Source organism: Acanthaster planci, linkage group LG01 (genome assembly GCF_054643075.1).
Source record: "Acanthaster planci isolate LZ-2023a linkage group LG01, COTS_SCS, whole genome shotgun sequence".
Taxonomy (NCBI): domain Eukaryota; kingdom Metazoa; phylum Echinodermata; class Asteroidea; order Valvatida; family Acanthasteridae; genus Acanthaster; species Acanthaster planci.
In genome coordinates, this window is record NC_141777.1 from 14,674,302 (window position 1) to 14,687,816 (window position 13,515).

General features: G+C 41.1%; 1 protein-coding gene across 5 annotated transcripts in view; it reads left to right on the top strand.

Moving 5' to 3' along the window:
* The window catches only part of LOC110990507 (uncharacterized), a 32,237-nt gene extending 19,688 nt beyond the window's left edge, over positions 1-12,549 (top strand). For 4 of the 5 annotated variants that reach the window (XM_022255546.2, XM_087141935.1, XM_087141930.1 and 1 more), the window contains 5 exons: positions 653-793; positions 1,035-1,176; positions 3,639-3,866; positions 6,944-7,137; positions 8,719-9,922. In XM_022255546.2, the coding sequence (XP_022111238.2) occupies positions 653-793; positions 1,035-1,176; positions 3,639-3,866; positions 6,944-7,137; positions 8,719-8,964 (951 nt within the window). In that variant the 3' untranslated portion in view covers positions 8,965-9,922. Of the gene's footprint in view, positions 1-652; positions 794-1,034; positions 1,177-3,638; positions 3,867-6,943; positions 7,138-8,718; positions 9,923-10,740; positions 10,838-11,115; positions 11,250-12,025 lie in introns of those variants that run through there. The other variant, XM_087141937.1, reaches the window with a different exon arrangement.
* The last annotated feature ends 966 nt before the right edge of the window (positions 12,550-13,515 follow it).

Consider the following 13,515-nt stretch of genomic DNA (forward strand, 5'->3'; position numbering starts at 1 on the left):
CCACCCCCCCTCCCGTAGATACGCTACTGGACTTATTTTACAAATATGCCTATAATATTAAGCACTTGAGACTGGCTCAGGGTAGTCGCCTAGTCGGTCACAAAACAGTCCATCTTGGGGGTCTATGTTGTATGGAGACGGGCGGATTCATTCAGACCTTGGCAAAAAAAGATTTACTCCTGGGTAAGTATTTGGGGGATGGCTAGGACAAAGCATTGATGTGGCTACCACTTGTGAAATAAAAAAGAACATTTTCCTTGTGGCTATTATCTTGAATTTTAAGTAAAACACAAGTAACTAATTTGTTCCTTAGCGTTACCTTGAAGCGGCCTTTCTATTTTGCGTTGTTTTCTATGAGATGTCTATGGAGTGCAACCATGCAATTGCGCTCATAGATTCCATGTAGCCTACATGTATTCCACTGTATTCCATGCATTGACCATACAAAGGCGTACAAAACAAGTGTCTCAAGCCTAATGCTCGCCAAAATTTCGGCTGTGCGAAGAGCCTATCTGTGACGGTCGGCATTTGGCAGAACGAATTTTTAGGAGGGATGGTCGACGACCCACCAACCAGATGGCGTGGATTTAATCAGGTGAAAATATGAAATGTTAGCTGACTTACTACAGTCTATTAATGCTGCGTATTTCAGGATTTTGACCAGCTGGAGCGCTTGCAACAAGATATTGAGGACATCTTCTCCACGTTCCGTGCACCTGCTCCCAGAATCGACAAGCTCGAAAAACTCATGCCAGTTCTGATCCTCAAGATTCCACAGCACATCCTTACCCGGGTAAGTTACCAGGTCAACTTTGGATTTCCATCAGACGAGAAGTAGCTGTGAGCTGTCAGTTTTGAGTCAACAATGCATTTTCAAATTTTTGTGCATCTTTTTTAAAGGGAGAAATTATCACTTTCTACAGTGGTTAATTTTTTTTTATTATCTGTGCGTTAATTTTGTATGTTGCTTGTTGTTATATAGGTTGCTGTTATTGCTTGTTCTTGAAATGTTAAAAGCCACCATTTTTGTTTAGGTGCGTGCTATTGAGGGTGTCGAGTACATTCACCAGGACCCCATCTTAACACTTTTCGGCTCACAAAATAACCCACCATGGGGTATTGATCGCATTGACAGTCGCAGTGGAAGGGACGGTGTGTTCAACTACAACGACAATGGTATATTGTTTTGGCATAACGTGATCATTTCTTTCATTGACTGACAAGGAAATCAGCAGATTGACCATCGGAGTCAAGCAGTGTTGATTCCTTTAAAAAGGAATCAATGAAATGTACATTATGAACAACTTCCATAAACAGTTTTATCACAGAAGCAAAACTAGCTGTGATTGTAGTGTATCTCGTTATATTTATTAAAGCTTCTTATTGAATGAAGTTGCACGTTTACTATAACTTTTTTGGTTTTTTATGGCCTGGAAGGTAAGTTCCAGAGTAAACTGTATTTCCCACTGCCCATTTAAATACCAATTTAACGGTACCATTAAGTGACCAACTATATCAATTTTTTTATGTTTAAATCCTCTAGTAAACCTACAGCATCTAGTGTATCCGAAAAAGAATGTGGTACCTCCCATAATAGTTAAATAAATAATAGTTATTTACGATGACAATAATCGTGATAATGAGATTAATAACGGTTAACAGCCAGTCAAAGTCGCATACACCCAAGATACGTTGCCATTGCTGCCCATCTGACATACGTCCCCTCAGCTTTTCTTCGTTGCACTGGTGTAAAGTGACAGAGAAGCTTGACATACAAGAACTTCGTGGTGTTTGGATTTGGTTCGCACGAAATGAGGTCCAAAATTGGCTCTTCAGTGGCGCAAAAGCATGGCCAGCAAATTTTAGCCACCCTGCAGTGATAGTGTGGCTGAGGAACAAAACCTTACCCATATAGATGAGTGTTGCACGTGCTGGCTGCAGTGTTGTAGTCGAGTACTTTCCGAGTACCAACATTCTCCGCAAAATACTGAACTGGGTAAGAGGGAATAAAGCCAGACTGCATAGGCATTTGATGGTAAATCTGCAAAGGTAAGATTACAAAATAAATGTTAGACTTCAGACACTCCCAGTTGTGTAAAATTTAAAGGAGACAAGGACTCGGAAAGTACTCGGCCGAGTACTTTCCGAGTACTTTTGTCCTAAAAAGTTAATTTTAATCAAACAGTGATGGTCTGAAGTCATTATGTTGCTTTGTAATCTTACCTTTATGCATGTACCATCAAATGCTGATGTACTTCAGCTTTGTTCCCTCCTAACTAGTAAATATTTGGTAGAGAACTTGGTTCTCAGAAAGTACTCGACTACATCACTGGCTGGCTGCACCGAAATCCAAAGCTTTCCTGATTAAAATGTCCTTGTAGCTGGTTCACATCCGGCCCCCAACCTACTTGAAGTCTTGCATTATTTCAGGAAGGGTATCGTCTTTTAGTGTCAGACTATGGTAGTACTTTACTACATGCCATGGACTTGGTCTTCTTCCTATTGCTTTGAAGACTACTAACGGAACCTGCCTGCTCCAGGGCCAATAGTGGTTCTGGCTAATCAAAGTTCAGTTGTACGTCTTTGCTGAAAGAGAGGTAAGGCCGCTATAGTCTGTGGGGTCACGTAGGTCACCTTTCTTGGGAATGGGATGAGTATTTTTCCCATTCTTGAGGAGCAATGCTGGTTTCTAAAGCAATGTCAATAATGGTGATGAAATAGTTTGAGACAACCCCAGATTAGAATGACTATAGCCAGGAGATCGTCCCAACCAGGAGCTTTGAACTTCATATCTTTAGAGATAGAGCTCACTTCATCCATAGCTATCAAAATGGGTAGCAAGTCTTAAACTTTTCCTGGGATAGGCGAATAGCTAGAGTTTCTGAAGACTGTATATCATGCAACTTTGGGAAATGGGCTTGCCAGATTGCCTTCCCCCCTGCTGGTTTATCCCCTTTGATCTTTGGAGGTGCGGATATTTTGGTATATGAGATTTCTCGAACAACTTCCCAAGCAAACTTGTACTCAGCAGCATGATGTGCCTTTTCAACGATAGCATGTTGCTCCTCAAAGTAGGTCTTAACGTACATTGTCAGAGGGGCATTTGAGACATCTCCGAGCTGATCTGGCTGCGCATTGCTTAGAAGTTGAGATTGTGCTTTTTCTTCTTCAGCTCCTTTATATCTGTGTCATCCCAAGGGATTCTGCGCCTTCTTCGTGGGAGTTCAGGGAGAACTTCTTGCCTAATGTGCTGCTTGACCAAGAAGTAAATCAGACAATGCTGCATAACGGCTGTGCGGCTGAGTGTCTTTGACCTGATCGGGATCAGGTCAAGGTTGCTGTTTGGGGTATCTTTTGCTGAAGTAATTGGTTATTGTGACAGCTAATCTTAAGCTTGGCACTAAGGATCCTGTGATCTGAGTGCATTTCTGGATTTTTGAAGGATGAAGTGTCTGTTATACCATTCCTCCGTTTCTTTTGCATTGGTAAATTTCTTTCTTCAAGGGGGAATGTATACCTTCCTTATCGACCTTTTCAACCCATTCATGAGCATTTTCTTTCATGAAATGTAAAATTCTTATCTATTTTTGAATGCTTCTCTACACTGAACATTTTAAAAATAACATTTTCTCTGATAGCTCAGGGTGAAGGGGCGAACATATTCATTATAGACTCTGGCGTCAATATCAATCACCAGGCATTTGGTGGACGAGCTTCCCTTCTGTTTGGGGGTGAAGATCATGGTGGTCATGGTACTCACTGCGCTGGCACAGCTGGAGCAGACATCTACGGCATCGCACGTAAAGCTAAAATCTATAGCTGCAAAGTGTGCGATGGAGGGTGCGGGGGTTCTATAATTGCCAAAGGTATGTTTTGCAATTAATTAATTCCAAGACTTTGTTTTCAAGTAGTTTTGCCTCAGCTACGTAGTTTTGTCCTGTCACTGAACATACACTGAACTTTGTACCTCAAATTCAGATACAGGAGAAAGGTCGTGGAAGGCTCAGCATATACCATAATGAAAAATTTCCACATGATCAATTAAAGTGATATTTAAAAAGCAGTTCGGGGTAACAAATGTTTTAGTTTCGACTGTGCTCTTTTCCGCTTTATCAGTCCCATTCGTAGCTCACCTCGTACATAGTAGCAGCCAGTAAAGAAAAAACTGTCCTTAAACTGCTATACATTTTTGGATTTTGTGCAGGTGATCCTTGAATTAAATCCCCTAACTGCAAATTTTAGGAATAACTCCCAGTGCAAGACTGTGTAAGTGTCTATCGCTGGAGAGAATAGCCTTGGTCAAGGCGTTCGTCATTCGTCGCAGTGCAGCGCGCACTAACCGCTCGTTGACCTAGTATGTACCTGCGTACGTAAATACCTGCACACATTGCGGCCTAAGAAATATGCAAAGCAGCTGAACCAGAACGAACGACGTGTAACCGTCCCCGCACGTACAAATGTTCATCCCTTCCACTTAGTTTGTGCGCATGCGCACAAGCTAAATTTTTTGCTCGACTTTCATGAGTGATAATTATTTGATACTTCTGCGTAGTGCGATCATACGTGTTGTACATACACAAAACCAATGCAGCCACGTACCGTGCACAGTACACTGCGGCCTGTTACACGCGTATCGCGGCGTACATGGAAATATGTGTGGAAATTCTCGACGGAGCCGGTGTACATTTTCATGCGGTTCATGCGTGTACAGTACATGTAAAACTGGGAATATATACCGTGAAGTTCAACATTCCCTGACAATTTCATAATGACTGACAGACCACGGTTTCAATAATAAACGTCATGCTAACATACTGTACTTTTGTGTTCGTCTTTCGTTCCCGAGTCACTGAATTCTTACGCTCGCAAGGCCGTAAGATTATGCGGGATGTACGGAATCGGTGATGAGTAATGTCGATATGCAAATGCGTCCGGTCGGGAAGAGAAAATATGTATATAGCGCAAAACCGTCAGCAAATCTAAAACCTTCACACCTTTCTCCACCACAGCCCACTTTTGAAAACTTCAGGAAAACTTCGAGTTCTTTGTTTTGAGCCTTCAAAACTCGCATCAAAACGTAAGCAAGCTACCGCGTACGAAATGAGCTTTTCACAAAAAATCACTACTTTTGACCACTCGGGTACTTTTTTTGTTTCTTTTTCAAAAAAATCCGTTTGGCAAAGGCCTTATCTTACCATGAAAATATTTTGGGCAAAAATTTTTATTTCTGAAAAGTGAAAATAAGACGTAAATTTCATGAAATGGAACAGCTGTTGGCCTAGCACGAATTCCCATGGCCCTCATTACGTATGCAAATTACCCTAAAAACGGGACATGCGCAGTTAATAATTTCCCTCTGAAACATACGTGACGTGCTAAAGGCCTACAGCAATGTTTCATTCCCAGCTGATTAAAGTAATTGGAGATCGAGTTCTCCTTTGCTTGGCTTTGCTTTACTGACTGTGACAATTTTTTTCAAGTGACTAACGCTATGGGCTTTGTATCTGGTCTGGGGAGCTCTGAGCAGAAAGGTGCATCCTGAAAAATAAGAGATTTCCCGTAGCCTGTTGACAAATTTACGCGAAAGTCGTGACCCCGCAGGAGGTATTCTAAGGCTTGCCGCTGCTCGGCACGAAAATCACCAAACATTAATTTACTCTGCGGCGGAATTCATGCAAAAAGACAACTCTTCGTGCTGCAGTATTCATGTTCGGATACGAGGTGTAGCGCAAGAGTAAAGAAAAACATGAGCTTCCGTGGACTGTTGCACCAAGGCGTTCGTCCGGTTCAGCTGATTCGCATATTTCTTAGGCTGCGCGAGGTATTGGAATCTTTCGTAGAAGTAAATTACCGTACTTATCATATTATACACTAAAACAGTCAGTAAGATTGTTGGCGTTTATCGACAGACTACAATAAAATTTCAAGCCATAAATGTTTATCTGCGTACGAGACCGCCAAATTGCACTGCTCTTCATGTCTTTTAGAATTTCGGAAGTGTTGGGTCAATTTTTGGCAGGATATTTCTCTTATAGTTCCAAGTAATTTTTCAAATTCTGTAGATTGATATAGCAATTATTTTCTAAAGCCCTTTTCCAAGTTGGATCTTTCAGGAAATAACTAACTAACTTGTGCGCCATCAGGAGTCAACTTTTAGGCTCTAATCTTAGACCGATTTCCGTATAGTACTTTCCTCTTTCTTACTTTTAATGAAATATACGAAATGGGGCGGGCACCAGGCAGGTTGAATAAAGTTGTTAAGAACGAATAATTCAATTTATACATGTTATCAACGCTCCACCAATCACATCATGGGGGGTTCAAGAGGTATTGTATAAAAGAGAACACTTTTTCTTTTTTTTTGCACAAGGCCTTGCCAACTAGAACTAGGCGTTTTAGTCCAATTCCTTCTTTTATTGCAATTTTAAACGACTAGGCCGACAGGGAGGTACCTTGTTGGATTCACCGAAAGTTATATTTTATCTGTTAATGTTTATGTTATTGTTCTGAACAGATCACTTATATTTTTTGTTAATGGTTTAATTGTACAATTGCAAGGAATTTAACCTTTTGGGTTACGATTTGTGAATTTGAACAAACAAAATGACATGACAGTTTCTTTTGACGTGCAGGACAAAATTTGGTGAGGTACAAAGGACAAATCCTTGGTGAGAACGTAAAGCATCCCATCCACCGGGATTCACACCCCTTCCCTCACAGGTTTAAGGAAACGGGATACTCAAAAGGGACTAAATTACCTGAAGAGAGGTCTTCTTCCATTTATATCTGGAAGGCTTTTTTGTTTTTAAAAAGACTAAACGCTTTTCTTTTCCACACTCGAGATCAACAAGCATGTGAATACCACCACGCTGCTTTCCTTGAACACCGATTTTGGCCACTTTTCAACTAACAGTTCTCGCAATTGTTTCCGTTTCCTCACAAGCTTTGGATTATATTGTCCAAAAATTCGGTTCCGGCAATGGCAAGGGAGTGGTATCAATGTCCCTGGGCGGAGGGTATAATCTCTTAATGAACTCTCTCGTCCAAAAGATGCTCAACAAGGGGTACACGGTTTCCGTTGCTGCGGGAAACTCAAACATCGATGCCTGCCAATTTTCACCAGCAGCAGTGAAAGGGGTGAGTTTTGTGTTGCGCTGTCTTAAAGTAAAAGAAAGTACCGAGACAGTTTGCCCATACTCGAGATTTAAATATAATCTCAATACTTTTACTAAAGTTTGAGCAAATGTGAAGGCATGATATTGTAAGGATGTGCAGGTGCCGGGCGCGCTTGGCGGTTGACTCTGTGCGGTAATTGACAGCGCCACTAAGCGATGACTCTCCATTCCCCAATGTGCTGTCTCCCTTGGCGCCAGCCTGCACACCGCTTGCTCTATTCAGCTTATACCCAGCAAGAAATGAGACCGAGGGGTACCCCCCCAACATGTCCAATCCCTACACACATTCCAGACTAGTGTTACTTAACACACCCCCCCAAAGATGTCTGAAAGGAATTCCCCAGATTCCTGCGAGACAATGACCAACACAAAGCAGGGGGGTTCTCTCCGTCTCATACCTTGCTGCATATGATTCAGCTCCTTTCAGAATAAAAAAGGAGTGACTCGGACCCAGGTGTCGGTGAGTTTCCACAATTAACACAAGTGCAAGTCGGTGATACACAGGAATGCGGTGTGTGTCACGTTACAGTTTGTCAAGAAAAAGCATGGTGACATTGTGTATGATGAAATGCTTCAGCGTTAAGTTATTTAAACTATTTGGTTATATTGACATAACACGACCGCACCTAGAGCGGATGTGCCCAGCAAAAGGTCGTAAGCGCGCTTAATATGCCCTTTTGCCGGGAAGAATGATCATTGCAGAAAAAAATGTTCCCGGCAAGGGCGTAAGAAGTGTGGAGCAACACTCTTTGTTTAGTAAAAATTGAGAAAATTTACCACAAAATAAACACAGGCTGTACAAAAAGCAACCTTGTAACAACTTATTAATTAAAACGACTTGGAAAATTTTTAGAAACCTTTTCGCAAAGAAACCTTTACATTTCATTAAATAAAACAGTTGCATACATACTGTTCTTTTTCCCGGGAAGGGTTTTTTGCATTAATCATGCTTTCCCGCAAAAGAGCGTAAGCACTTAGGCCCTTCTTCCAGGTACGCGACGGCATATCATCTTGGTCAGAGTTACTCTTACTTTAAATGTCTGCGTTATCGGTCTGTTATCATTAATTAAGAGACTTATTCATTAAAGATTTTTCCTGCGTAATCTCGTGCGCACAGAAAAAAATCAAGATTGTAAAGTCTCTTTACAGAGCAGTAAAACTCCCGCTTCGATTAGAAACCAATAGCAGAGACGATTTCACGGGATTTTCTAAAGAAAAGTTGAACAAAGCCAGAAAACCTGAGAGAAAACAATCAAAATCGCACCCCTGCACATTTTCAATGGCCCTTGTGTACATATGGGCATAACTTTGCATTTATCAGTGAAAGGTCTATTGTCGGCGGCGTGACTAAGGACGGGGGGCGCACGCCCAGGAAAAAAATCTCCCCCATTATGTGATCACGATTATTATGTATGTCCAACATCCAGTCAGCTCTCACCCTTAAATGTGAAGGCCCCCCCCCCGCTAAGAATCCTGGCTACGCCGCTGTTTATTGTGATAAGGAAAGAAAATTGTAACCAGGCCGATGCTGTTTGCTTGAAAGGCACTCTCTGTTGGGGCCACGACTAGGAACGACAGACGTGCATATTTCTCCAACTATGGCCCTTGCGTCGACCTCTTTGCACCTGGTGTAGGAATCCTTAGGGGTGCAGTGTCCCAATTCAAGGAAAATTCTCCGCCGGGCCGAGGCGCAGAAAAAGTACCCCCAGAGATTGTTTCGAAAAGAGGGGTCTGTTTGGGCCAGGAAATGGTGGAATTGTGTCAGTATGGCCCAGGATCATCTCTGTAGATTCAGGGGCACCCATCTGGGGGCAAAGCAGACAAAAATGGGATTGAAAATTAGTCAGAAGAGCCCCAGGAAGGTGAGGGATGTCATTTGAAAAATGGCCGCTGGGAGGGCTTGGCAACATTCACTTTTTGGGGGGTGAGTTTGTTTTGGGCGGATAATTAAAAAATTCATTGGTTAACCTACTAAAAATTGAAAATCAAATGAAATCTGAAGGACCAAACAGCACATTGATTTTTGTTTGAGAGGCCTCAGGGACTTCAGTTGCCTGCCATGGGGCTCCAAACTTGGTTGATTTTACACTATTTTCAATGGAGCTTGAATTAGTTCAGTGCACCCTATATTGCCAAGATGGCGGCGTCCTGGATGTCATGGCGGTTGGATTGAAAAATCATTTCTCACGTTTGCGATAGTTACACCAGTGGTGGAAAGACCGGAACAAGCCAGGGATAGCAGTTTTATGAATTGTGAGACATGAGAAACATTTGATTGTTGGCAGCAACACTCCACTGGTAAATACCCATGCAATCATGTGGAAATTCTGAAAAACAATTAACTCTGTCACTGTTCATGCTGTTTTGCGTGTAATTTTCAAGAAATCAGCAGTGACCGAAGGACTTGATGGTTTCCGTGGGCCAACCCTAACCGAGCTTAACCCTAACGGAGGCCAACCCTAATGACGGCTAACCCTAACGGAGGCCAACCCTAATTATGAAGGGTAACCCTAACAGGGCCCTAACCAAGGGTGGGGGTACTTCCTCGATGGTCAAGTACAGCCCGCGCACCAACTGACCAAGCTGTGGATATATGCGCAGGTGACTGAAAGTTCTCGAAACACTCTCCTTGGTGGTTTGTTCCACTCTTGTGTTGGAAGTGCCCTATTTTGGGCTCAGGTTTTCAACTCTTGGGCTGGAGCGTGTCAACAGGAATAAATTCTACGTAGAGCTTTCATGTCAAAGCATGGCTGAAGTTTCATAATTTTCTTGTATTTGATCTCTGCTGTTGGTAGTGTATGGCCAAAGCGGTAACCCTTCCTTATCAGTAGGACATGCTAGTTGAAGCTATTCATGGGGAAAGGTGCAATTTTCAAATGCTGATTGGACATTCTTCTGTTTGCACTATAGTAGAAGTGTACATGTACAGTGTATGTATAGGCAGTTTGTGCACATTTGCTATTGGCTGACCTTGATGATTTACTCCCCATAGCACAGTCAGTGGACTTTTTTTTCCAATTTATTTTCAAAAATTGAGTTTTTTGGAACATTCTCAACCATTCAGCATTGTTACTGTGTCAGACTGTGAAAAAGGGGTGTATATAAAGGGTGCAGTGTCCCAATTCAAGGAAAATTCTCCGCCGGGCCGAGGCGCAGAAAAAGTACCCCCAGAGATTGTTTCGAAAAGAGGGGTCTGTTTGGGCCAGGAAATGGTGGAATTGTGTCAGTATGGCCCAGGATCATCTCTGTAGATTCAGGGGCACCCATCTGGGGGCAAAGCAGACAAAAATGGGATTGAAAATTAGTCAGAAGAGCCCCAGGAAGGTGAGGGATGTCATTTGAAAAATGGCCGCTGGGAGGGCTTGGCAACATTCACTTTTTGGGGGGTGAGTTTGTTTTGGGCGGATAATTAAAAAATTCATTGGTTAACCTACTAAAAATTGAAAATCAAATGAAATCTGAAGGACCAAACAGCACATTGATTTTTGTTTGAGAGGCCTCAGGGACTTCAGTTGCCTGCCATGGGGCTCCAAACTTGGTTGATTTTACACTATTTTCAATGGAGCTTGAATTAGTTCAGTGCACCCTTAGTACAGCCCACTCGTCCGACACCGGAAGTATGACTCTGTCAGGAACTTCAATGGCATGTCCTCATGTAACAGGTAAGTTCGCTTCTATGCCAATACATTTACGAACAATTGCTTGTTCAGTCAGTCGCATTGTTGGTCTCTCTATCATGCATAGGTCTCATAATGAAGACTCAGATTATTATTTGGAGAGCCCCATTTTCCTGCTTAACAGAAAGCAAAAGTAGCTCTTAAAAGACAGATGTTTTTCAAAGATATTGTACAACCCTCCAGAACAATACTCCTTGTTATTATTTTCAAAGCAATGTTTTGGGCATAAGGATACGAAGCATATTTCTAAAATTCATATGCAGGTGCCGCTGCTGTTTATCTGGGATTAAACCCAGGTTCATCTCCGCGAGCGGTGCATTATGCCATTGTGAATAATGCGACTCCCGACGTAGTGTCTGACGCTAAAGGATCCCCGAACAAGTTGCTCTATGTCCAGGTAAAATTTATGTTCAGTTGTGTTTTACCAAAGTGATCCTGGATTTTTGGCCTAGTTGGTCAAATATCATCGAAGTTAACATCCGATTCGCCAACTTTCAGTACGAAATGTATGCTTTGCTCTTTAAAAAGAGCTATTAAAAGTTGACAGTTTTGAATTCTCTCAACAAATGAAATCAGTCAAAATTAATCATTAAAAGGACTTTCAACGTTTGAAAGGCTACAAGAAAAATATTGAATCAGTTTCACATATCTGATCCATAAGAATTTTTTCAGACTGTATTGATATAACCTTCTATTAATAATGGGATATTAACAAAAAACAGAAGAAAGAAAGAAAATAATTACATTGATAAATGCATGACATCACATCAAAAAAGAAATAAATTCGTACGAGTTTATTTTGCGTTTAACTGAATACTCACAAGTTAATGACGACCATTAAGGAAAACAGGTTACAAATCCACGTGCCTCTTCGACTCTGAATTTGATCGCACCACTTGAAAACAGACTTTAAAAACTGAATTGTTCAAGAAGTTTGACATAATAAACGCTTAGCGACAATCTAAAAGTGAGGCACTTAATATTCTTTCTTGTCCTCTGCCATAAACAAAATACAGAGCCTCAAATTAATTTGAATGACAAGGTTCAATTCTGCATGGAGTGCATAGAAATCGCATTACTTCGTAACAACACATGTGACAAACATTTCACTATCCAAACTGGGACAGTCGATTTTATTTTTGTTTTGACACATTTTTTCACTATAATTTGCAGCCCTAAGTATCTTCAGACCGTGGATACCGGAGATCAGCATCATATGACAAGATTTGGTAGGCTCGCCAGGCAGAAGGAAACAATGGATTAAGACGGCCCAAATCCTGAATCCATAAACAATGGAAATGTAATACCTCCTTGTTAACTTGTACGAATTGGATCAGTGATGTTTGCAATTTGGCTAAATTTATAAAGACCTGTGCATTATACAAGAAGTGGGCCTGTCATGTGCATGTCTTACCCATAAATGCTGCCCAGTTGAATCTTGACTGTAATGCATGTATTTTAAAGTTTTGTTCCTGAAATTATTTTCATAAAAAGTCATCATTGCAAGGCACCTACACTAACTACATGTACCCTTAAAGGATTGGTTTCGTAATCGGTAAGAACGTCAAAAAGACAAAATAGAAAGACAACTCTTCCACCGCTCAACAAAAATCTTGTATTACGATGTTCAAACTGAAAACAAAATAATATATAATTTCACTAGCCTCAGTGAATGAAATAAAAAAACCTGCATTTAATATGTATCCGTTTAATCCTTGAGTGGGTGTTCAAATGTGAGCGTTTTACGTTATGTTTTCCTACTGAAAGTAAAAATTAAGTTAATTATTGAAAAGACTTTTGGTTGATCCATTGCATTCTTTGTTTGCTGGCATTTTCCATCCATGCGAATCTGATATCTGGCAACAGCTTTGATTATTGAGATTTAGATCTAGCGCTATGAAAGCAGCCGAAGCTGTGAAGACAACAACGGCTGTTTCAGACAAGGTGTGATATAGACTGGTTCCCGTCCCGTACGTATCCCCAGATGTCTTACAGACGTCTTCTGAATGTAGGGACCGGTAGCAAAATATGAATCCTGCCGAGTGTTGTAAATGAGGAAATTATGCCCGCTTTATGCACAAATCAAATAGGAGCTGATTGCTTATTGTGCTTTTTCTTCTGCATTACCGAAAATAACATCACCATAAACTGTTCAGTTATTAAGAATTTAACACAACAACCACTGATTTGAAACAAATTGCTGCAAAATGATGATAATCATTCAAAAATGTATTAGCACACTGTGATAGACAGAGGCTTAGCAAGGATAGGTATTTTTGTATTTGGTTTTGCGTTTGTATTTTTCGGGTTAGGTCGGCTAAGCTATATTGTGAAAAAAACGAATCAAACAGAAAATAACCGAAACACCGAGCCAGGAAATTCACAGGATGAATTTACTTTTTAGAGCTAGAGATTACATGGCATTTTATGGCATCACATGTTTGTGGCGGCAGTGACGCGGCACATCAAAATAAAAATACGTACAGGAATGTAACCGATTCCGTATATTTTGCGAATATTTGCTTCGTCCAGTCGAAGAGACGGATTACAAATCCTGTTCAAACAAAAGTTTGAATACAAAAAAAAATCTGAAAATACTTTTCTGCCAAAACTTTTTGAAAAAGTTATTTTAGAACACGGCGATCTCTTCATATTCTCTGGTA